Here is a 26,782-nt window from a genome sequence, read left to right as displayed (position 1 = left end):
CGCGCCTCTCAGTGGTTATTCCCGGCGAATTTGTGGGTATGTCAGTGAGAGAGCTCATCATCTTTGCATTGCTGTTTGCAGCTAAAGCCGCTTACAATTTGCCACTCGGTTCTGGTTTATAATGTCGTCGCTGCTTTCTTTCTAAAAAAATCTTTAAATTCGTAAGGAAACAATTGGCAAAAGTAAAATTGTACAGTTTGATAGAATAAGGAATATTACCTTTGCTGTTGCTAAAGTGTCGACGAGAAGTACCCAATACCATTTTATTGTTGTGGTGTTAATTTTGCTCAAGTAAAAGTCAACGCGTGGCTGAACGGCTTTGGTTATGTGCTAAATATTAGTTATAGCAACCTGTGATTTTCGAGTGGCAGTTTTGGATTATCCTTTTTCATGTTGGTTTGGAAAAGCTATGAAAAATAAACATCCTTTTAAACTTTGAATGGAGCAACGAAAAGCTTTATATATTAGGAGAAATTTACCTCGAAGGCTTAAATCCATCGTACCGAATATATGCTGAAATATTTGTCAGGAAGATATATTGGTAAGTAAAATGTGCATTATGCAGGATATGTATTGTATTGACGGTGATACATCGGTCTAGTTGCACCCGTTATTTAGGTGAAGAATTCAATAGTGTCATGATCAAATGTGTCAGTTTTATCGCATTCATTTGTAAGTTTATATATGCAATTGGGTGTTCCCTAATTGCCCATGAGCTTGCTAAATTTCTTAACTATGTTTCCATAGCTAAACAATGGATATACATATGTATTAATCTAGCTGCAATATTTCTTCATATATAATACTAATTTTTGGAACTTTAATATGACTCCTCAATTGTAGCTATAATTCTCGATCTCCAGAAAGTTTTCTAAAAAAATTTTCTTATGTGGCTGTCGTTGTTATACACTCCTCCAGACTACTCTCTCGCGCGCATTAGCATTTCAGCAAAAACTTCGCTGCGAGTCGCTACATTTCAGATAAGTATTTTCCCCATTTCGCTGTTATGTCGGCCGTCAAAAAGCCCGCGCGCGCCAAAATTGTTTAATAGAAATGTTGATAGTTAGTAAAATCCGGACCAGATTTTAAGAAAAGTGCAAGAATTTGACTCCTGGATATATATCCTCTTATTTCATACCACACATGCCGATATTTTCATTCATAAAATATGGGAATTATTGTGCGAAAGTTGGCTTTCAAAACGCAGAAATTGCGTCGACGTGGTGTCAACTCAGTGTATATTTGTTGCTATTTGTTAGTATTGTAAATAGTGTTGTATCTTAAAAAGTTTTTCCCTCGACACTTTTTTGTAGTCTTTGACATATACATACAATGTGAAAGACTTAAAAATTAAGTTTTATTGATATCGTTAACTATAGTTTCGCTGAGGTACTTACTTAAACGTTATAATATACGTGGATGAGAACTGAGTGAGGACATTGGTGGAGTAATAGTTTCAGAGAATCAACGCCGATTAATATTGTTATTTTTTAAAAACAACTTACTTTTTCCATACATCGCGATGTTGACTCGCACATCTGAAATCGGAAAAGCTACGTAGCTTCTAATCTGATGCTGTAAACACAAAGGAGGCGAAGGACTTCAAATGACATTTGTCAAATATTAAAATGCACACGTTCTAATGGACACAGTTATTTAGACAGCTAAACTTGATTATTTGCAAATAATTAACCATCAAATCATTTTTTTGTCAGACCGGCACAAAGTGGGAAGCGTTGGCATTATTTGTGCCGCCGCTTTCATGGAAAAGTAAACGACAAACAGCTGATATAACAGAACGTGAATCTCAATAAGTACGTACACGGCGAACAAAGCCAGTCGATCAACTGACTCTGACGTCGTGTTAAAATAGTATTATTTTCTCACTGATGAGATTTCGCCCTACAAACTTCGCTTCTCCATTAAAGTGCTGGATGTACGCTCTTAACGTTGTCGTCGTCTTTTGGGGAATGTGCGAAATGAATTGACAATATTGTAGCTATAGTGGTGTGTGTGTTGTTGCTGTTGATTTGGCGCCCCGATCATCTGTTTTGGCGCAATTATAACAACTGGTTCGTATTTTGATGCAGTTTACCTAAATAGCAATGATTTCCTTGATTTAAGCCAAGCATAGTTGCTTTAGAATTCTTCTGTAGCGTTCCTGTGTATGTGCTTGTTTATGTATAAATGTACATATGGTTGTATGAATGTCAAAGGATTTAGAAGCAAGTTGCTAAATATGAATGAATTTTTTTTGTGAGAGGTCAGATACAGCCATTTGATTATTATTTTTTAAAGTAAAGGTATGTATGACAACAAATCTAAATGTTCTTAAATTTAGTGTTTAATTTTTTCAGCATATGCGTGTGCGCGATCAGCTATTCGACGGTGGTGTTTCAGCTTATATTGTCTATTTTTGTTATTCTTTGCCCCCAAATTTTCGGCGGCAAAGTTGATGTTTTCGCGCCAGCTTTCCCGATGTTGACGGTCGCGTTTGCATGCGAGGCATTACTCGCCGCGTGGATGCAGTTTATACGTTTTGACATTTCATTGCGGTATTGTGGTTGTGAAGTGCGCGCAGTCAATGGCTAACTTTTGCTTGTATTTTAAAAGATCTCTGTTTCGCAATTGGAAAGTAGTTAGTGAAGGGGTAATAGAAGCCCTTAGCTTACTTGAGTCTTTAATTTATAAAAATATGCACATAAACCATTATTATTTTGGACTAAAGTATGCTAAAAGCTGAATAATTCCCGAATAAAAGTCCATATAATACATATATGTAAGATCGGATAAGGCTTAAAATTTTATACCTCCTGGAAATTAAAATTAGGTCAGTTTTATTTGTATTGTATTTGGGGGTTTCCCTGTTACCATAAATACAACGTAATCGTTAAGTCCTTCAAAAGGTTAGTGATTACATACGGATTGTAACTTCGTCTTGTTGTCAAAAATATCGAATCAATAGCAATACCTAATAGAAAGATTTTCGAACTTCCAGTTGACTTTATACCGCATATACTTATGTATCAGCAAATGTGTAAGTTTTTAAATAAAATTAATGGGGGTGTGTCTTTCTGTAATCTCTGTGCCTAAAATGGAAACTTGCCCTAGACCCCATATAACTTACAAGCCCTATGCACCTTGAAGTATTAAGGTCCATGACTTTTATCCTGGCAGGGTGTAGGTATATGAAAAATTCGTCTTTCTTACATGTTTTTATTAAAGTAACTTTTAAATCTGAAATTAAGTCTGTTATATTTTAAATCAATTTTCTGGTAACTACATGTTTTTGCAACTTGGTTTTCGAAAACATTAAATTTTTTATTAGAAATTCTGCGAGGATCCTTTACGTCAACTCTCAATATCGGTTCTCAATCGTCGGCAGCCACAAAATAGTTGAAAGGCGAAAACAACTCAATTAATTTTTTTCGAGTTGAATTGCTTTTGAATATTTAAATAGACAAAAAATTGTATTCTCAGCAAATATATACAAAATTATTATATTGAAAGCGTGTATATAATATTTCTTGCTTTTTAATGTAATAATCGAAGGCAATACTTTCGTGATATATTATGTAATTTTTATAAATCTTACTTACGCCTAACGTTCGTAGAATACAAGGTTATAACAGCTTGGAATTAAAAAAATATTGATTATGATACTTAAATTTGAAAATACTTACGGAATCTAAAAATTAAATGTTTTTAACTGCATTCTTGGCATTTAGCTTTTTAAGTGATTAAATTTATAAATTAGGCATTAAATGATTTAATTCTTCTTATTATTAGGACATTCATCCTTCTACAGTAATAAAAATTAAACTAATTAATTTATTAAAATTAATATATGAAAAATTCTAAAATTCTGGTGCGACAAAACTAAACGCAAATATCTAATAATAAAAAAAAAATTTTTCAATATATGTGACCTGGTCTACGGAAAGGGGGGCACAATTCCGATTTCTTTGGCGCCGCGATTTGAAGGTACCGTTGGAAAGAGGAAGTCCTCCTGATTAAAAAATAGTTTAGTTTACGAGATATTCGACCTTAAAGTTCAAAAATTCGCAAAATTCGAACATTTCAAGAATTAATTAAATTACACTATAATCTTTTAAATAAATCCACATTTTACACTTTTAGTAGGTTTTTTATTTAAAAAATCTTTATTTTAAAAATTACATTTTACACTCGTTTGAACCTCATTTGTTTACCAAAAATTACGAAGAAATGGAGCGCTGCCATGTGATGACGAGGCAATTCGCTGAAATTCCTCTATTCATGCATATGGATATTTTCTTTTTTAAATTTATTAAGCAAATAAGTAATATTATATACATGTATTAGTAATATTATGTAACAATATTATATATACATATGTATAAGTAATATTATATAATAATGTTACGTAATAAAGTGTAAGGTTACAGTACAGTACGAAAACTCAAATTTTGTTTCAATATGTATGAGTGCATGATAACCGTAAAATATAACCACTTTATATCCAAAACTCATATTTTAAATATAATAATATATGGTCAAAATAATAAGTACATTCCTTTAGGCTGCAGTCATGACTGAATTTTGAATGTTTGGTGAAGTACACGAATACTACTATGGGTTGATTTTATTAAATTCGATATGGTAGTACTTTTTATATTGAAAAGAAAATGCTGAATCCACTCTTTGTAGTGGGCGTGGCAATTGATTGTTGATGTTCGTTTTCTAAGTGGTCAAAATAATAAGTACACTGTTAATTATTTTCAGATTTTCATCAAATCGAGTGATTTATTTTAATGGTTTGCTCTTTAGGTTGTATAGCTCCATGTTTAAGACTCATTAAAAACTAAAAAAATGTATATATGGATAGAAAAAAGCATTGCAGGGCGGAGGAAAAGGACATCGTCTTAATCCTATATATATATATCCTAATCTATAAAAGACGGCCAGAGTCTTAGGAATACCGCTAAAACATTAGGTCGTTCATTGTGTTTCGTGCGCAGAATGCCTTAAGGATGAAAAAGAATGTTGAAACTCGCGGTTGATCAAAAAAGACATAGGACAACCGTATCGTCACTCTTGGTAAAAAGGACTCATTGGTATCTTTAAGGATAATATCAGCCGACATTGGTAGCATAATATCTTCCCGAATGACCCGACGAATACTATATCGAGCTAATTTACCTACCCGGATAGCCAGAAGAATACCATTATTGCAAAAAAAAAAAAATACAGATAAGATTACAATTCGCATGCAAATTGGTCCGGCCCAAGTGGTTAGAAAAAGTGGGCGCAATATCTTGTGGAACGACGAAACAAGAAATTAATTTGTTCGGAAATGATGCCTGAGGGAATGTTCGTCGTCCGAAAGGCAAATAATTGCATTCACAGTCTACAAAAAAGACCGTTAAACACGTTGGTGGCAACATAATGGTCTGGGGCTGCTTTTCGTGGTATGGTGTAGGAGCAATACATCGTATTTCAGGCACCATGAATAGGTTTCAATATAAAGATGTCTTGGAAAACACGGTGCTGCCATATACTGAGGAAAGTATGCCACTAATATGGAAATTTCAGCAGGATAATGATCCTAATCATACTTCGACGTTGGTAAAAGATTGGTTCCAGGACAATGGTGTGAGGTCTCTTATGTGACTATATCAATCTCCCGACTTGAATCCAATTGAAAACCTTTTGGGGGAGCTAAAGCAACAGATTGGGAAGCAATCGTTCCAAAATAAGGATCAAATCAGAGAATTTTGTTGAAAAAACCTGGTATGAGATTACAATTGATACGTACCGCAAACTTATCTCCAGTATGCCAAAACGAATCTTAAAAGGAACTGAAAATAATGGCAGATATACTAGATACTGATGAAAGAAGTAATTAAAAGTCAAATAAAAGACAGAAAACTCAAACTAATACATTTTTTCATTCACATATCCCGATGTACTTATTATTTTGTCCAGCCATTTTTTTAGTCTTTTTTTTATTTGCTAGAAATTTAAGTTTATATTTCAACTATTATTACAAATATCTTTATTTTTATTATTTTAGTCATATATGAAATGAAATATGATATTATTTCACTTTAAACATTAATAAAAGAAAATTTATTAGTCATTGAATGCTACACGGACGTATGTATGTACTTATTATTTTGACCATATGTGTACATACTTATATCGTCACCTAAAATACAAACCAATGTATCATAAAAAATAAATTGAAATCGCTGACAGATATAATAACCAAAATGTATAAATTTTATAACGAAAACTTAAATTTTGTTTGAATATTGGATATAAAGTGGTTATATTTTTTGGTTATCATGCACTCATATTGAAACAAAATTTGAGTTTTGGATATAAAGTGGTTATATTTTACGGTTATCATGCACTCATATTGAAACAAAATTTGAGTTTTGGATATAAAGTGGTTATATTTTACGGTTATCATGCACTCATATTGAAACAAAATTTGAGTTTTGGATATAAAGTAGGTTTATTTTTTGGTTATTATGCACTCAAACTCATATTTTAAATATAATATATATGTACATATATATATATAGTCACCTAATGTACAAACCAATGTATAATAAAAAATAAATGGAAATCGCTGACAGAAATAATAATCAAAATTTATCAATTTTATAACGAAAACTTAAATTTTGTTTGAATATGAATGCATAATAACCAAAGAATATAACCACTTTCACCACTTTATAACAAAAAGTCAATATATTTTTTTATTTTTAACGCAGAAAGGAGTACTACGCGAAAGTACTTCAGTCACCCCGGGTATTCGCTCGGCCAGGGTTATTTTTTTAGAGCGCGGCCGAAGGCCGCCAACGCAGAAAGGAGTACTACGCGATGGTACTTCAATCACATAAATTACGTATTACACATATACATATGTAGAAAGTATTTTTTTTATAGTTAATATAGAAAAACAAATCACGCGATAAAACAAACAAAGAAAAATTGTTAAAAATCCTATATATTTACTGTTTAAGATGTGGCAAGGCTCGTTTTCCTCATAATTGTAAACAATCTAACCTTTTCAACGATGAGTGTGCTAAGTGATTTTTAAATTAATAAATTTAGGTAAAATATAGCAAAATAAAAGTGAAATGTAAGCTTATTTCAAAGCTTAGAGTGTGTATTTAAATATACAAAGTAAAAAATGTGAAAAAATTTTGTGAAACATAGAGAAATAACATGTTTTCTTAGTGCAAATTTTTGAACTTTTAATCGTGAATATTTTAAAAAATATTGGTAATGTTTACATTATTTTTGGATATTCCTCCTCTGGAAAGCTCCCCTATCCGTACATACCCCATTTATACGGAAATTCGGTTGTTTTACCCCTCCGCCAAAGTAATCGGAATCGTGCCGAAAGGGGGCTTAGGTGTCAAAAAATCAATGTTCACTTTTTAGTTGATTCGGATGGAAGATGAGATGCTTTTTCACGTGATAGAATCCAAAAAGTCATAACTTGTTTGAAAGTTCCCTAAAAATGTATGTGTGTACTTTTGTGTGTTTTTAATGTGTTACTTTTTTAAATGTTCCACACTAGCAACTTACACGATGAACTATAATAATATTCCGACCAAAAACAACACTTACTGGACGTCCTTGAAGCCTCTGAAAAGGAGAACAATTAATGAGATAACGAGAAACTGACGAAACGAGTTGTTTATTTTTAACAGCTGTTTCCCAGAAAACTAGTTTTCGCACGTTAGCTCCCTTTTCGTAGACAAGGTCACATATAATTGCGTATCCCTTATTTTTCAATAAGCTGCGCTTCGGCAGAGTATGGACTCAATTAATTTATTTAATGTGTCATCGGAAATGCCTTTCCATGCTTCCTTTACTTATGTGAATAAACCGTCCTTATTTTGAAAATGTCCACGTCTAATTTCTATACTCTCGCAACAAAGTTGCTAAGGAGAGTATTATAGTTTTGTTCACATAACGGTTGTTTGTAAGTCCTAAAACTAAAAGAGTCAGATATAGAGTTATATATACCAAAGTGATCGGGGTGACGAGTAGAATTGAAATCCGGATGTCTGTCTGTCCGTCGTCCGTCCGTCCGTGCAAGCTGTAACTTGAGTAAAAATTGAGATATCATGATGAAACATGAATCATGGTACACGTATTTCTTGGCTCCATAAGAAGGTTAAGTTCGAAGATGGGCAAAATCGGCCCACTGCCACGCCCACAAAATGGCGAAAACCGAAAACCTATAAAGTGTCATAACTAAGCCATAAATAAAGATATTAAAGTCAATTTGGCACAAAGGATCGCATTAGGGAGGGGCATATTTGGACGTAATATTTTTGGAAAAGTGGGCGTGGCCCCGCCCCCTACTAAGTTTTTTGTACATATTTCACAAACTCTATAGAGTCGTTTCCTTCAGGCATTTCCATATACAGTTAAACAATGGAAGAAATCGGATAATAACCACGCCCACCTCCCATACAAAGGTTATGTTGAAAATCACTAAAAGTGCGTTAACCGACTAACAAAAAACGTCATAAACACTAAATTTTACGGAAGAAATAGCAGAAGGAAGCTGTACCCATGTTTTTTTTTTTAAATTGAAAATGGGCGTGGCGTCGCCCTCTTATGGACCAAAAACCATATCTCAGGAACTACTCTACCGATTTCAATGAAATTCGGTATAAAATATTTTCTTAACACCCTTATGACATATACGAAATATGGGTGAAATCGGTTCACAAGCACGCCTTCTTCCAATATAACGCTATTTTGAATTCCATCTGATGCCTTCTCTTTATAATATATATGTACATTAGGAACCAATGATGATAGCGGAATAAAACTTTACACAAATACGGTATTTGAAAAATATGTAAATGACGGATAATGAAATCTCGATTATCACTTTATCATGCGAGAGTATAAAATGCTCGGTGACACCCGAACTTAGCCCTTCCTTACTTGTCTGATCTACAATTTTTCATAGGATCTCTATGGGATTTAGATCAGGAGATTGTGCGAACCACTTCAAAACCTCCATCCTGTTACTAACAAACCACTGTTTAACAGTGCGTTTCCGATCATTGTTTTGATAAATCCATTTTAAAGAAATTACTTCCTTCAGCTAGTGACAATAATCTGAACGTTTTTTATACATGTACCATTGCCTCCTCCGTGTTTCACCGTGCCTGTAAAGTTTACAACAGGTTGGTTGAAGAAGGAGGCTCATAAGCGCTGACGGCCGCACTTAGGCAATCATTAAGCCCATTTAAGCTTTTCCAGTTCTGAAAAGTACTTGACCTAATGAAAAAAATGTGTACAAATCGATTTAAGTGTTCGTTTGTTATAAACAATATGCGACCACTCCGTATTTACCAATTTTCAAATGATTTAAATATGCCAGTCTATGAAAATGTCATCAGAGAATTAAAGTTGCTATATATTTACATATTTATGTAAAATTTTTGTGAAAAATAAAAATTTATTTCAAATTTAAATATTCTTGATATCTGAAACATATTTTTTTATAATTCAAACTGCTTCATATCTTTGAAACAAATTCTCTTTAATTTCTTACAGGTACATTACCAGCTTATAGGTTTTTACAATTAATATTTTAACCTGTTCCAAAGATTAAATAATACAAACAGGCAACACAAATAACACAAAGACTTTTGGAACCAACCAATTTGAACCTACTTCGCCATCAAACATATACAACACTTTGAATGTTAGTTTAGACACCGTTGGGTTGAGGTGTCCTAAATACGAATAGCATTTGAAAGTATATTTACATTTTTTATACTCGAAACATGTTGCTACAGAGAATATTAGTTTTGTTCACCAAACTGCCGTTTGCAACATCTAAAACTATTCGAGCAGATAGAGATTTATGTATATATATGTATAGATGCTACGCGAATTGAAATTCTGGTGATTGTCTGTTCATCTGCCCTTAGCACCCACGACCATTTTCATTAACCATACAATTAAGCCAAACTAAAATTCAACTTCTGTTTGGGATATCAGTGATCATGGATATCTATTGGCTAAAATGTTTCTAATAGTGGGCATTGTTCCGTTGATATCTCGTAAAATAAATTCTAGAAACATTTATTTTCACAGTCTATATAAAAGAAATTGGCTCATATTAACCGGTCTCGAAATTGGATAATGGGCGTCACACCGTTAACCTTTAGGTGAAATCTTATATCTCAGGAATTACTCAACCAATTACGCATTATTCCAACATCCGTATGCTATATTGGGCGACATCGGACTACAATCACGCCTACAGTATGTAAATCAAGAGCCAACGACGTTAACGATATTAAACTTTAAAATTAGTGCGCTCTATGTGTGCCCTCTCAGTATCTATAGGAAAATATATAATTTCCATCATAAGTACATTTTTTTTGGCAAAATCTCTTAATTCAATGCAAATTTAGTATAAAAAAAATAATTAATAACAAAATTTATCAAACTGACTACGCCATCATATGACTACGCATGCATATATACATACTTATGTATGTAAATGTCAAAAAACATCAACTTTATTTGTGATGCGCGATTTTCTCTATTACTGCGCATCGATTTCTTCTTTTCGCAAGGTGGGGCAAATTGGAGATTTCAAGGTAAGCCAGGTCCTTCACCACCTGGTCCCTCCAATGGAGTGGAGGTCTTCCTCTGCTTCCCCCGGCGAATACTGCGTCGAATACTTTCAGAGTTGGAGTGTTTTCGTCCATTCGGACGACATGACCTAGCCAGCGTAACCACTGTTTTTTAATTCGCTGAACTATGTCAATGTCGTCTCATACAGTTCATCGTTCCATCGAATGCGATATTCGCCGTGGCCAACGCGCAAAGGACCATAAGTCTTCCCCAGAACCTTTCTCTCGAAAACCCGCAACGTCGACGTTGTCATCGTCCATGCCTCTGCACCATATAGCAAGACGGGAATAATGAGTGACTTATAGAATTTGGTTTTTGTTCGTCGAGAGATGACTTTACTTCTCAATTGTCTACTTACTCCGAAGGGAGGATGGTGATTTTTCTGAATGCATGATAATAGGGCTGATGGACAAATTATACAACTCGATCAATTCACAATTTCAAAATAATTGAGTAACATGTACAAGTTGTGTGATAACTATTTCCAAAATGCCGCTCTGCCTCCGTTTAGTTATTGCTAATGTATTATTGACTGATCATGATTTTCATTTTCTTTGAAGATTTGAGGTTTTTCTATAATGCAACATCCTACGAGATTTTCCAAGAACTCTTCAATGGGAAAATTGCTTTGAAAAATACGTCCATTAAATAAACAACCACCAAGCAACTTAGTATGCGTTTGCACACGAAGATCTTTGTTGCCCTAACTCGTATCTTGTAGGCGAGGGGGCGACGAAAATCTAAGAGCAACGAAATGTTCGTGATCGGGTGGCACGCTATGTGTTCTTGATCGTAACAGTTCGCTTTGTTGCAATTTGACATTACATTTAATCGCAACACCAAAAGGAATTTTCCCATTATGAGCAACAAAAGTCAGTATGTAAACCCAGATTTATATGCATACCATATTTGTGTACATTTTTAGTTCTGTTTGTGTAAAATTATCCTCAATGCATTTCTGTATGTAGCTTCATATGTATAGAAACATGTTTGAATATTTACTTGTGTCAAGTGCTTACAGAATATACTTATATGTACATATATACAATAATTTGTGCATCCATATACCCATATTAAAAAAATTCCAATCGAGGTATGGGGTAATAACAAACAAGTATGGAAGAGCTATGTTCGGGTGCAACCGAAGATTTTATACTCTTGGAACTTGCAAAGCCAGGGAAACACTTTAAGGTGTAAGACCAATCATATAGAGTAAAGTCAGCTGGATGTTCTAAAACCCTGGTATTAGTTATATAGGGGCTAGGCCAAGTTTTTGCTCAAATGTATCTATTTACCTACCGATATACATATGCGGTACAAGGTCACCCGGAAGTTTGAAAATCTTTATTTTAAGTATATGGGGGCTAAGGGAAGTATTGGTCTGATTCAACCCATTTCTGACATACAGACATATCATTATAAGAGAAGGATTATCCGTTAATTTCAGTTATATGTATCACCTATTGACCGACATTTTCGATCAAAAGTCAACTATAAGCATTGGGTCCACACATTCAGTGCCCAGGGGATTGAGCAGTTTTTATTGGATTTAAAGAATTTTTGGTCATAAGGTGGCAAACACTATCCCTTTATATTAATTTCTTTTTGATTTGTGCACTGGAAACTTAATCAATCAAGTGGAATTTAAAATTGTGTTATATGCGAAGAAGGCGTGGTTGTTGTCCGATTTCGTCCATTTTCGCACTGTGACATAAGAATATAAAGGAAATACCACTAATCAAATTTTGTCGAAATCGGTTGGTCGAGTCCCGAGATAAGGAATTTCGCCAAAAAGTGGGCGGTGCCAGGCCCATCGTCCAATTTACACAGCGCTTCCCATAAAGCTCTCTCATACCATTTTAGTGGTAAAATTTAATGTCTCTGGCGTATTTAATTATTGATTTATCGCGCCTTTAGTAATATTTAACAGCACCGTTATTTGGGAAGTGAGCGTTGCCATCCTCCGTTTTCATTTTCACACTGTCGGTAGAACTTTTTATAAGATTTGTACTCACAAAATTTGGTTAGAGATAGTGTTTACATTAAACTTGTTAAAGGGCGGGACCACGCCCACTTTAAAAAAAATTTTTTTGGGCGTGGCAGTATTCCGATTATCTCCGAATCTCCGAATTCGAATTTTTTTATACTAGGTAACCCACATACCAAGTTTCATTAAGATATCTCTATTTTTACTCAAGTTACAGCTTGCAGGGACGGACGGACAGACAGACAGTCAACCGGATTTCAACTTTTCTCGTCATCCTGATCATTTATATACTTGTAGTATATATAACCCTATATCTCACTCGCTTAGTTTTAGGTAATACGTACAACCAACAACAAGGTAAACAAAACTATAATACTCTGTAGCAACATGTTGCAAGAGTATAGAAACAAGACCAAAATGAAATATATAAATACGAAAAGTACTAAGTACTACTGATGTGAACATAACCTAACGCTTGCTTCCTATTTAGGGCCTTAGACCGGAAAACAAATTAATTAACGGATTTTTTATTGCTTTAGCGATAATTATAATCATGTGCTAAAATGTGAGTTATCTAATACTTTGTTTCGCAGATTATTCAATTTTATTTCTGTAAAATATATTTTTTATTGCGGTTTAATAAGAGTTTTATTTCAAAGTAGTTAATATATAACTTACAGGCCACAATATTCCGGTTCCTTTAGTAATTACACTCAATTATCATTCAAAAGCCTTGCACTTCATTTGCTTTATTTACATAATTATTCCAAATTAATTTGGGGATGTGTTAAGTTGGAATTTATCAGCTGCCGGGTATAACTGCGTGGATACCTTCATCTTCATACATACATATGTATGTAGTATATCCTACAGATGCGCATTAGTCATTTTTATTTCATCTTGTGAAGACATATTTTAAAACTTTTGTCATTAAAAATATTGCTATTTATAAGGAAGAAACTTTAAAATAGCGCGAATTTCGGCGTTAGTGTACTTTCAAAGATGTATAGTATTGCCAGATACGAACTATGTAGCACTTTATACATAGATAGCCGCGAAAACCAAAAGACAAAAAGGCGGAAGGAAGATATTTAACAACCTAATATATATGTACATATATGCACAGTAGACACAATTGTTTATAAAATAGCGTCTTTAATCGTTTGTTCATTCATTTAATGATTTTTTGAAGGATCCGTGTTATCGCTATATTTTTTTAATACAAATAATTACGAGAGGTGACGTGACATATGGCCACATAATTTAAAGACAGTCTGTCTATCGCAATTCAACTTTTCCAAAATCAGTATTATCTTATTTTTTTCTGTGTGCCTGTATGTAGTAATGTAACAATTAAAAGTGATGCAGGCACTGTTTTTGACACCTTCTACTTTTTGAAGTCCTGTGTGTTGGAATTTTAGTTGTCCGTTATTTTAAAACGTACATAATTATGTACATATGTATATGTGTACATAAATACATACATACATATACTATATATTCATCTCCAAACTACATTTTTAAGCGCCTTCATATGGCTAATAGGTTTTATAAGATTAAAAATATGAGGTTTAAAAATGTCTGCAGAGTGGCGATTGGAAAATAAATATACAACTAACTATATTTGCCCTTAGTAGAGAGTAAAGACACTTTCAATACATACATACGTAAATGTAAACCAAATTAATTTAATAATCGTTATAGTTTTTTTAATAACTCTGTACTTTTGTTGTTTTCTTTCAGTCAATTAAAGAATTGAAATACCCGCTCAAGTCAAAAATGAGTTATAACATGAACACATATTACAATAAGTGAGTAAAATATGCGCTTACAATTTGATTAATTTACTAAACTCTTTTAATTTTTCTATTTGTATATATTCGGTTACACCCATACATATATCTACATATGTATGGATGTGCTTATATGTACAAAAATAAAGACATATATTTAATAAATTATATTAATTGAAAAAGTCCATAAAATCGTGATGAAAATGTAACCCGTTATTAAATAAGTATTTCAATAAAGTTACATGTGCAGCGAATTCAGCGGCAAAATCGCTTATGCGTCCAACCTTCCGGCCAAATGACTGAGTGATTATGGACTATAACATCAAACCACAATGACCAAATAGGGGTGTGTATGGAATTACCTTCAATTAATTTGGTGATCCTTATGAAATTTGAACATGCGTACTGCAACAATTACATCAATCACCCACCCCAACATATAGAAGGCATAGTGTGTCACTATTTTAAAACCGCAAGAACCAGCCAAAATGTCAGCAGCAACACCGTCGGCAACGGTGACAAGTCAAAGCCACTTGCAGTCAATTAACAACATCATCGTCATTCCGCCAATAATTGCATATTCCGCTTTAATGTGGCGTCACATCAGGCTCGTGCACTACTGGCATTCGTTTTTTTTTTATTGCGCGTTGCGTGCATACCATATGTTTACATCCAACGACTAAAGGGATGCAAATATAACAGCAATTATATCCCTTTGTACCATTCCAATAGTTATGGAGGTATTACAAGGAACGCGGAAAATTTCTATGAAAATAACTGCCATAATATGTATGACATACCAATGGTTTTGACACCTCGGCGTTTGAGTTGATATGCATGTAGCGCCTGTAAAGCAAATACGTATAGAAGAATAGTGGGAATTTTGTTGCTATATAATATTTTGGTCAAAGTTTCTAGACCTGCAAGACGCATATTTAACTAGTTAATAGATTGTGGGAGTAAAATTTAAAAACATGTGAAAAGTTTATATGGGTGTAAATAACTTTCCGGGCTTTGCTAACAATTCATACTTTAACAACGAAGTGAAGAAAACATAAAGCATGATTGTATGATTTGGATCGGCCATGAACGCCATCATTTGTAGGATAATGCTAAAACAGTTAAGTGCCTATCCATATGCATATCCACAAAAAGTTTAGCAGTTTTTTTCATAGAATAGTTAGGCAGCAGAAAAAATCCACCATTTCTTGGCAGAATTAAGTGCAGATATTTAGTTAAAATCATTATTCAATGTAATAAAATAATAAACATTTTTGTAAATATAATAAAAATGTATTTGCTTTTTTTATAAAGATAAATTAAAAACACTCACAAGCCAGATAAATTCGACGGGGGGTATTAATTTGGTTTTTCTCAAGCGGATGAAATGATTGCTTAAAAAATCAACGAGTTATACATATTTAGTACATTTATTAAAGTATATTCGACTTAGACAGACTTAACGAGTAAACAATTTATGAGGTGAGTCTTTAAGATAAGTAAATTTACCATTTTCCGGGTATTGCCGTAATGTTCAAGCTATAAATTACAATTTATTTTCGCGCATAATTTGACACCATAGTACCGCGTGCGATTCGATTAAGAGAGTCTTTACAATCAGATACACAGCTTTCGGAATCAGTTGTACTCGTCTGCACTTCAGCCATATTGGGAGAATTAAGGCGGAAATGCATAGGATTGGGTGCGGTAGAAATGTATCTATATATGCACATATACCTAATATTCATCTGAATAAACCAATAAGATGTAAAGAAATGTAAATTTCGCATGAAATGCAATTATGTGAATTACCGGCGCTGATCGTATCCGTATTTTACGTATATAAATGGGAAGGCAGAATAATGTTGGGAATTATTTTTGCCGTCCTCAAAATTTATGAGAGAAATTGAATTCTTATTGTGTATCGGAAAATCTGGGTGGATTTCTTCATGATATATGATCCAACCAATTTATGATATATTTTCCAACCTTTTATTGACTATTAGAAGATTTGAAAAGGAAGACTTATTTTCAGATATTTCTGTTTCATTGCAGGGTTGAAAAGAATCGGAGTAACGAAATCTGTACTGTAAATCCTAGTGAACCAGCTAGTAGCCATAAAAACAAAAGTGACCACAAGAGTTATAAAATGCAAAATACCACAAAGCATCGTCAAAGTAAACTTCCGTATAATGTAGAAAATCGTAGAAAAATTACGTCAACTGATGAAAACTCTAATACAACGCCAATGTATGCAACGTCCTCTTGGTTCCAGCCACCAATAACGTCGAAATCGTTACAATATAAACACTTACAGGGCTCACCGTCAAAGTCTACAGTTACGTCATTGGAAACTGCGGATATATCAGCAATTGAAGCGTCGTCAACATCACCATCATCGTCTTCCATAGATTCGGTGTTATTACGTGGCTGGTCTCCAGTGCCAACTACATCTACAGATACCTCGCACTGGTATGCAAAAATTAATAATCGCAGGGAAACCAGCAAGCGTAAAAGACAAGATTCCGTTAATGAAGCGCAACATGTAAGTTAAATATATGTATTTGTGTTAATATTACAACATTATATTAATAAGTCTTAAATGTGAAAATATCATGCCCGCTTAATATTGAGGGCAAAAAGTTAGTGTTTAGTATACGCTTATCTTTCTGAAGTAAATAAACTGCATTTCCATTAAATTTTGTGTGCAGAATCAAATTTCTGGTGCCGAAACGTTCAGAATGTTGGAAAAGACCTTCGCTGATAATTGTTTGTCGCGAGCGAGTGTTTTTGATTGGTATAAATTATTCAAATAGTGTCGAGAACGCGTTGAGGACGAACCACGTCCAGGACGGCCATCAACATCAAGTGATGATCATCACGTTAATAAAATAAAGGAATTTGTACTTGAGAATCGACGATTAACAGTCAGAGATCCTTTACTGGCATCGTTGGAATATCGGAAGGATCAGTGAAAACCGTTTGGAAAGATCAAGACTTATGAAAAGTGAAAGCACGTTTGGAAGCGTCAATATTTGTGAAACATGCTTTCTGACTACCAGAATGTCATGAAACGTATTATTACTGGCGATTAGTTTTCGATCTATGTTTGCGACATGGAAACAGACGATCAATGGGCTAAATATAGCGGCAAAGGTGTGCCGAAGCCGAAAAAAAACCGTCAAAGCAGTCAAAAATCATATGTAGACAGTTTTCTTCGATTATCGAGGTGTGGTGCACTCGGAATTAATACTATTATATATATATAAATATATTGTTATACCTTGTTGGCGTAAAGCTTTTCGTAAAAAGACGAATTATGGTTATTGCACCACAATAATGCACCGTACTGCATTGATTCTTCGTAAGTTTTTCGCCAAATTTTCAACCAGTATCGTGCCGCAATCACCGTATTTGTCTAATTTAGAATCGCTACGCGCATTGAAGGCTACTCCGGAAATTTACTTTAACAATTGTTTCGAGGATTTAAAAAACGTTGGCACAAGTTTATTGGGGCCAAGAGGGATTACTTTTAGGGATAAATTGAGAATTTTAAAATTATGAACAAAGTCTTACTCTTGCAACACGTTGCCACACAGTGTAATAGTTTTGTTCACCTAACGGCTGTACGTATCACCTAAAACTAATCGAGATAGATAAAGGTACCAACATACATATAAATGATTAGGACGAAACGAGTTGATTTCCGAGTGACTGTCTGTTTGTCGTCTGTATCTGTAGAAGGTTGTAAACGGACCACTGCCACTCTAAAAACACGCCATTAAAGTAAAAGGTACCTTATTGAAGCCCTAGGAATATTTTATTAGTATGTTGCATGTTGTTGTTGTTGTTGTAGTGGCAGAATTCTGTCGAGTTGACTGTCCTTGACCGGATAAAAAATTCGGCTTCGTCCCGGTTACGTAGACCTGACTGTCGTGGGAAAGGAATATGTGGCATGTTAATAGTATGTGGTATTGGCAAAATATATAAATTCGGGTCGATACCTCAACTCCCATATACTAGTTCTTACAAGTTGTATACCAAAATGTTGGCCAATGAGTAATATTTATATATAAACTTGCTTCGAAACTTGTTTTTGCTTCATAGTTTCTTAGGCAAATTTGTTTCGAATTATCCGTATAACATTTCCCGTAGACGCGATTTTTTTGTTTTAAAGCATTATTTTAAAACCTACTATGTACATATGTATGTATGTCTGTAACTGTTTACTACTTTTTGTAATTTTTTCTTTGCATTACATAACCATTTAATATTGTAGAAAGCTGCAACTTTCTACTTCCTTAACCGTGTACCATCTTACCTACATACATAACTATTATCCCTGAATGGGCCAAATGTCGTCCCTATGAATATTTAATTATATATTCTCACAAGTAAGGCATAAATTCCGTTCCGTTGGTCTAACAACATATTTATAGTATATACAAACATATACATACATATGTATGTAACGGCATATATGTACGTATCCTTTCTGTGGGCACGATTAGACTCTAGTTTTATAGACGCATCCATTTCCAATTCAGTGATAACTTTTGAAGACTGTGTGTTTTCGCCTCAATTGCACTGAATATCCAACCGACATGCGGCGGTTATCTTTCGTTTGTCAGTTGCTTTTTCTGACCAAAGATAACGTACTCTGTAATTGCTGATTAGAGTCATATCTCTGCTATAGCATTATCCTGTGAAAATAACACATGAACCCTCGCGCTTCCATCAAAAACAAAAATACATAGAAGAAAAACAAAGGTCACCACATATTTGTATGTATGCGCACATAGTATGAAATGTACGAGTGTAAGACATCCGAACGATTTTTTCACTAAACATTTCTTTACCAAACGTAGTAGAAATACATTGTATGTTTGTATGCTTTGCTATGTAGTATATACACATATGTATATGTATGTACATACATTCTTAAGTGCATAGTTATGCATCGGGGAGTGTTCGGTAATAGCAGCGGGATCGCGAAGTAACCGTGCGACGTTTGACAACCCCTCTTTGCGCTCAAGGTGTTCACGCATGCGCAACTGCTCAAAAAGAAGACAACGTCTGTGTGTGTATATGTATGGATGTATAGGTATTCGGTGTGTGAGCGCAGATGCCGAATTTTATTCAAGTCACAGTCTCGCCTGCACACCCTTCCCAAGGAGTTTTCTACTGTTTGCATTTTCTCTTCGTTCGTTGATGTGCGGCTTCTTTTCGCTTTTCAGAGGGTGCAGTCAGACAATTTATAATGTATTTCCTTTAAATATTTCTAACAAAATTTAACCTTTTCTGAAATTTCCCTCCCTGTCTCTATGTCTTGGATTGCTGAAACTCAATTTTGCCCGAGTAGCGCGTGTTTCAATTTTTACTTTTGTTACTTCGAAAAATAAATACATAACTACAAATCTCTTCGTTTCCCACATTCCCTCGTGTTGGTGTTAAGTTTAAATATTTGAGCACAATTTTTGTGTTGGAATGTATACATACATATATGAATGTACCAATTTATTTCACTATTCCTCTCTTCTATTTGTTTGTTTTTTTTTAGTCTTCTTTCTTGCTCCTTGTATTTTGCTGTTGTGCAATGCACACATCTGCTGATATTTGCATAAAGTTTTCTTAACAAGCGAGCGATCCAATCATGTTAAGTATTCCTAGGAAAAATTTTTAATACTAATATAATATTCGTAATTTTCAATATTGCGTTTTCTAAAACTATAAATCGAACCCAAACTGTTCAAGAAACGAGATATAGAATAAAGTGAAGTTCCAGAATGACCATACATATAGTGAATATCTACTCTTTCGGTCTCACAAATCCGACATTTTATACCTTAGCTAGTTTTTAACATTTTATTTCCTAAAAATATTTACAATGTAAGTTTTTTCCATAGCACAATCATTTAAATTTGGACGTTTTAGTATTGAAAAATGTAGGGACACTTGTATAAATTGGACATCCAAAGATATTATAAAGATTTTTTAATTGCTCTATCAAAACTTTTGCGACTTCTTGAAGCTTTTTCGGTACAATATTGAAGATTTCCATAATAACTTCTGGAATGTGAGGAACCTATTCGTAAACATTATCTTTTGTTGCATTCAAAACAAATGTGCTGAATATAAAGTTTTCTGTTGCGCCATTCAACCAGAGACCCCATATAAACCAGGCCACAGACTCGTAATGTATGAGCTATTTATAAAAAGGTGAAACATACTCTCTAACCTAAGTACTGTCTAACTATGTAAATAAAATCTTAGATTAACAGCTAATTCAAAGTTCTTTTTAAAAGTTGAAATTCCTCATTGAAAATGCATTACTATTTGAATGTTTAGATTTTTGAATTAAATTACACTAATAATAGTTGATGGCATTTTGTCTTATGCAATTGCACATACATACATACAGCATTGGACAAAACTAAAGCACCCTCTACTATGGTTCAGTTCGAACTTAACTGTTTTCAGACTATAAAAATAAATAAATGTAAAATTTTGACGTGTTTCAATGGGTTGCTTATTAATTTTTATTAAAATAAAGATTTTCATTTTCAGTTTTCAAAATTAAATAAGTTAAAACAAAAAAAACATTTATGGTTTAAAAATTAACTGGACAAAACTAAAGTACCTCTTTCATCGGTTTGAAAATATTACCTGAAAATTAAAAAATAGTAGCAAAAATATCTTTACAAAATGTCTCAATAACATTTGTAACGGTTTATTGCTAACGTCTTCAACGAATAACGTACTTTTACAGTAGCGTGGTACTATTTTTTGTTTTAATTGTGCAGAAACTTTAGTCATATGACATTCATATGTTTATTTTATAAGTCACCCTTATCAGCGATAGGTCATCCTCAGCAGCTGCTGCTTTGTGCCTTCTTAAGAAGATATTGTTGCCGCTGACTTCTTTGTCAGATTTTTTCTTACAAATGTGCATATACATATGTATGTATATGTCAAATAGTTCTCTATTTGTTGCAAATAGTACTAAGTAAAGGCAGAATTGCATATAAATAGGAACAAAGGTACTCTTTAACAATTGTTTCTAAAATTCAATAAAACATAGTTTCATTAATACCGTCCATTTTTTGTAATTCATACTCCCTTGACCATTCCAAATAACTACAAAGTGTTCGCGAAAAGTAAGTCTTTTCTATAATTTTAAAGATCATTTACTTTTTCTATTGAAGGTTATGATAATCTGTCTTGCTGATTTTGAAACAAATTTTTAGGAAAAAAATCGTGCAAATGAATTATTGAAAAATAAAAACGTACATTATAATATAGTATTCTAACGTACGCAACCTTGACATATTTTATTTAACCGCTAATGTAAGTGTATAGGTAGAGGTTTAAAGAAAATTGCATTATCTCGTTCGCTCCTCCATGAATTCCAAACCTAATTTTCTAAACAAGTAACTGGTGATCAGAATTGTTAGTGTGATTTACCTGGACTTTACCTTGGTGCATCTCGTGAACGACAAAAAATTAACGATTAAAATCGAACAAAGAAATAACTCAAAATCAACACAAACACTTATACAAAAGAAAATGTGTAGCCTTCTTGGCTTTCGCTGTCAGATCCTTATTTAATCGAACTACCTAAATCCATTTATATACATATGTATATACATATATTTACCAGCATAGATACACACATATGCATCATACGTACATCTTACGGCTGCCTACTGAGACCCGCAGCTTATATATATGTGTATATGTATGTATATATCGCCGTTGTGCATAATATCCTCAATTTTCTTCGCTTTTATTTCTTACACATTCACAAATTCACATGCCTGTGATGTTTTCGTATGTGTTAGAAGGAGAGCAAAACAATTTCGATTGAGTATCCTTCCGCTGCAGGCAAAAACGAATGCAGCCTGTTAAAGTACAAGCAACTCTCATTGCAGCTGTCTATTTGCTGCGCTACCGTTGCACACAGGACGTAACGTCAACGATCGCTGCACACGATCAGTTTAACCAGGAAAGTCAATGCGTACGCAACTTGTGCTCATTTAAATATTACTCCCTGTTTTCAGTGAACAGAATTAGAGCTTCCCAACTCTATTTTAAGGTTGATAAAAAAAAAAACAGTGGATAAGAGTTAAATATTTTTACAATTATTGAAGCAACTAATGTAATAATAGAAAACAGAGAAAACGTGAAGTGAAACAGTGCAGTACAAACCAGTGAAACGACTCGATACAGCTAAACCAAAGAAGCATTTTGAAACCAAATATAATACATATGATTATAAATATTCTGATAATTCAAGAAAAATTGCAATAATCAGTTATCGCTTGCAACAGAAATGGCCACGAATTATACAGATTTTTGTTTGCCTAAATATATTGTGTTTTCGTAGTGAAGATTGATTGATTGATATTGTTCATTTGTGCGGGCTGATGCGAAACTTTTAACCCACGTTATATGAGAAAAGGATTTCCTCAAACCAAAAACTGATATTGTTGCTGTTGTTATTGTTATTATTTTTTTAAAGAGGATCTTGCAGCTGGTTCGATTTGAACTGAGTTTATGTGATTATGAAGTGGGAGCGCAAGAGAAAACTGGTTGACATGGTATAGTTAAAAATAAACAAATATTTTACGAAATTAAAAAAAAATGTTTTACAAGTTGAAATATAAAGTTAGGATAAGAACTAAAACCAATACAACTACTCTAAATATTATGTTAATCTTGTTTTCATTTTCTACGTTTGTGTTAAACATTTTTTTGAGTATCAAACTATAAATAGAAATTTAACATATCTTTCTTATGTATTTCAGGATCCCGACCTAGGCTGCGATTTACCGACGGCTAAGCGCAAGCAAACGCTACCCTCGCCATATACAAGTGATGTAAGTTCTGTGGCGTCATCGGTGTATCCATCGCCAATTGATGTGTTCTCTCATGAAATCGACACGCGCAGTTCTTGCGACTACCTCTCAGCCGGAACCGACTTTGAGGCCACTGCGGATTGCATACCCGACAGTCCAAGCAGTTTACGGCCAGACGATGAAGCTATCGACGTGGAGGATGACGAAATTGTATCTGCAACGACATCACCATCTTCGGAATGTTCAACCAGTTGTTTCAAAGATGCGTATCATTTATATAAAATGCACGCCGTCACCCAATTAGGAGAACGTACCCCTGGCCAAATTACTGAAAACACAGATAAAATTGTCGAAACAAAATTGGTTAAGGCATACGACGATGACTATACAGGTACACCATATAATTGTATGACACCGGCAGCGGAACCAGAAGAGTTGCGACAATGTCCCTTACCTGCATTAAGTTGGGCAAATGCATATGATGTTTGGCAATTGATGTGCAAAAAGGACCAACAAGCAGCGTGCTTACGCTCAGGTTCAATGTTGGAACGACATCCCAGCTTACAGCCGCGTATGCGTGCTATCCTGCTTGATTGGTTGATTGAGGTTTGCGAGGTATACAAACTACATCGCGAAACCTACTACTTGGCAGTGGACTACTTGGACCGCTATCTAAGTACGCAAAAGAATGTACAGAAGACTCATCTGCAACTGATTGGCATAACTTGTCTTTTTGTCGCTGCGAAAGTTGAAGAAATATACCCGCCCAAAATTGGTGAATTCGCCTATGTGACGGATGGCGCATGTCAGGAATCAGATATATTGCAACATGAAGTGCTGCTACTGCAAACGCTCGAATGGAGTATAAATCCGGTTACACCAATGGGATGGTTAGGTGTTTACATGCAATTAAATGTGAATAACCGTACTCCGGCGTCGTTTAAGCGTAACACATACAAAGCCAAATCAACGGTGACAACAGATGAGGCATATAAGAACGATGCTTTTATTTACCCGCAATTTTCAGGAATGGAATTTGTACAAACTGCTCAATTATTGGACCTATGCTCACTGGATTTGGGTATTGCCGACTATGGTTATTCCATTATTGCTGCAGCGGCCATGAGTCACACTTTCAATAGGTATATTTACATTATGACTTTATTTAGAACAAACGCATTGTACGCATTGAATATTATTTTCATTATAGAGAGATAGCGTTGCGTTGTTCGGGATTCGATTGGCAAACGATTGAGCCATGCGCGCGCTGGATGCGACCTTTTTTCGAAGTTGTACGCGAAGAGTCTACTTACCTGCCCATGTCGGAACAAAATGAACAATTCACAAATCGTTTCGGTTTAGGTCATATATGCCCCAATATTATAACCGACGACTCGCATATAATACAAACGCACACAATATCAATGGGAATGTTTGTAAGTTTTATAAATTAAATTGTGTGTAATTTTAAAACTTCGTTTTTTATTATCTGAGCGAGTTAATTCAATATTTTTTATTGTAACTTTCAGGATCGCACTGCACAATTACAAGAGCTTGCTTTGGCAACTAAAAACCGTACGGAGGCCTCTCCAGCTACTGGTTTATTATGCCCAGATGGTTTGTTGACGCCTCCGGCGTCTAGTCGAAAACCGGTCGATGTGACAGATGTCGATGAAGATCCTGATCCAACTTCCATTCAACGGATAAGCACCACAGTTAAAACATGTAAAAACTCTTTAACCAAATCTACAAACTCAGCAATTGAAGTTGCAGTCAGTGCAGAAAAAAATGTGCTCACGTAAACCTCAAGTAAAATAATACATAGTATACATATATAGAAAACCCCTTACAAACAATCTAATCAAGTAAATTATTCAAAATATTATAAATACCATATATTATACGTTTAAACGTTTAGCAAAATTAAATTTAATTTAGTCATTAATGTAGTAGTCAAATAAAAAAAATAAATAATTTTAATGTTTATAAGGCTTATGTTTAAACTACTAAAATAACATGTAAATAATAATTAACACATTGAAAGTAAGTTAATTTGCGAGCTGTTGATAATTTTAGTTATAACTTTGCTTGCAACATTTTTAGAGGATATGATTAATGTGCCGTTTTAAGGTGTTATTGTTTAAAGTAGTTAAATACCACAAATTTATGGTGCAAAGCAATCTGTTTTTTTTTTAATTGTAGTTAAATATAAAAACATCCTAAGTGGATTATCGCATTTCAAAAAATCACTCATGAGTAACAATAAAAAATAACATAAACTAGCATTTCATCGCTCTATATATATTATATTTCAGGCCAATATTTCTATTACTAACACACTAACATAGTTTGTCATAAGTTGAGGGACACACATTTCATCGCCTTCACCTATGGATTATGGTGATACGCTCACTTATACATATATACGTATGCATCTTTTAAGCATATGTTTTATTATACGAACGCTATCCAAAACGTGCATATCTTATAACAACATAGTCATAATTTTAGTGAAACATTCCAAAAACAGCATTCGATGAGAGATTTGAAATTTTTCATGTTATATTTTCGATTCATATTTCAAAATCATACGTAGTATAAAAACACCTTTTCAAATTTGTCTTACATAGTTGATATTATGCAACCATATTTTGTAAATCTACACAAGCTCCTAAAGGTGCATAAAAAGGCTCAAATAAAACACTGAACTGAACTGTTAAAGTTTATAACATATAGCATCCGCTAATATAAAAATATTTGTTTAAAATTAATGGGGGGTAAGGAATGATGAAAGGGGAATTCTTTTAAATTTCTACTCTCACGTGTAATATATTATTTAAGAACAACCAATGAATTAAAAAAAAAATCGCTGATACACGCTGTCTATCATCGGACTTTCGCTTTCCGGAGTATACCAAATCTGTTGAAGGATTAAACAAAACATATTCGTTGCATCAATTTGTTGCATGAAATCTGTGCATGTAAATAGTAAAAAATAAATTTAATCAAATAGTTTTTAAGATATAATTTGTACATATAACTTTTTAAGCTAAGATAAAAAATCTACAAAAATTTATTATTTGCTTAACATCTCATTCTGTGCGCTTTATCCATTTATGGTATATGTATACACATACATACGTTTTTGGATTTTTGTTTATTTAACTAATGGACTCTGATATTTATTTTTTTCACATGAAATCACATTTATAAACAGAAATGAAACATTTTTGTTTACCTATGTAAAAATATAAAATATATATTTTAATTCAAAATATTACAAATAAGCATATAGTTTAAGTAAATCCTTGAATACGCTTTTCGCATTTTAATGTTTAATAAAACAAAACTAAAAAGAAAACAAACGTTAAATAAAAAGTACTAATTTTTTAAATACAAAGTTAAATTTTTTTACACATCTCGGAATCCTAAAAATACGTGTTTTCAGCTCACGCAAGTGCACC

General features: G+C 33.7%; 1 protein-coding gene across 5 annotated transcripts; it reads left to right on the top strand.

Moving 5' to 3' along the window:
• Positions 1-55: 55 nt before the first annotated feature.
• On the top strand, positions 56-26,072 carry LOC126753436 (G1/S-specific cyclin-E). Of its 5 annotated transcripts, XM_050464900.1 has the most exons (8): positions 1,820-2,072; positions 2,144-2,303; positions 2,358-2,650; positions 14,411-14,478; positions 16,516-17,005; positions 23,268-24,460; positions 24,529-24,754; positions 24,848-26,072. In XM_050464900.1, the coding sequence occupies exons 3-8, from the start codon at positions 2,585-2,587 to the stop codon at positions 25,118-25,120; spliced, it is 2,316 nt and encodes a 771-aa protein (XP_050320857.1). In that variant the 5' UTR covers positions 1,820-2,072; positions 2,144-2,303; positions 2,358-2,584; the 3' UTR covers positions 25,121-26,072. The 5 variants fall into 5 exon arrangements, with proteins under 5 accessions (XP_050320858.1, XP_050320857.1, XP_050320859.1 ...); XM_050464899.1 differs by lacking the exon at positions 1,820-2,072 and having other exon boundaries at positions 2,125-2,303; XM_050464901.1 differs by lacking the exons at positions 1,820-2,072; positions 2,144-2,303; positions 2,358-2,650 and adding an exon at positions 56-541.
• Positions 26,073-26,782: the final 710 nt, after the last annotated feature.

Source organism: Bactrocera neohumeralis, chromosome 3 (genome assembly GCF_024586455.1).
Source record: "Bactrocera neohumeralis isolate Rockhampton chromosome 3, APGP_CSIRO_Bneo_wtdbg2-racon-allhic-juicebox.fasta_v2, whole genome shotgun sequence".
Lineage (NCBI taxonomy): Eukaryota > Metazoa > Arthropoda > Insecta > Diptera > Tephritidae > Bactrocera > Bactrocera neohumeralis.
This window is presented reverse-complemented; position numbering and strand designations above follow the sequence as displayed.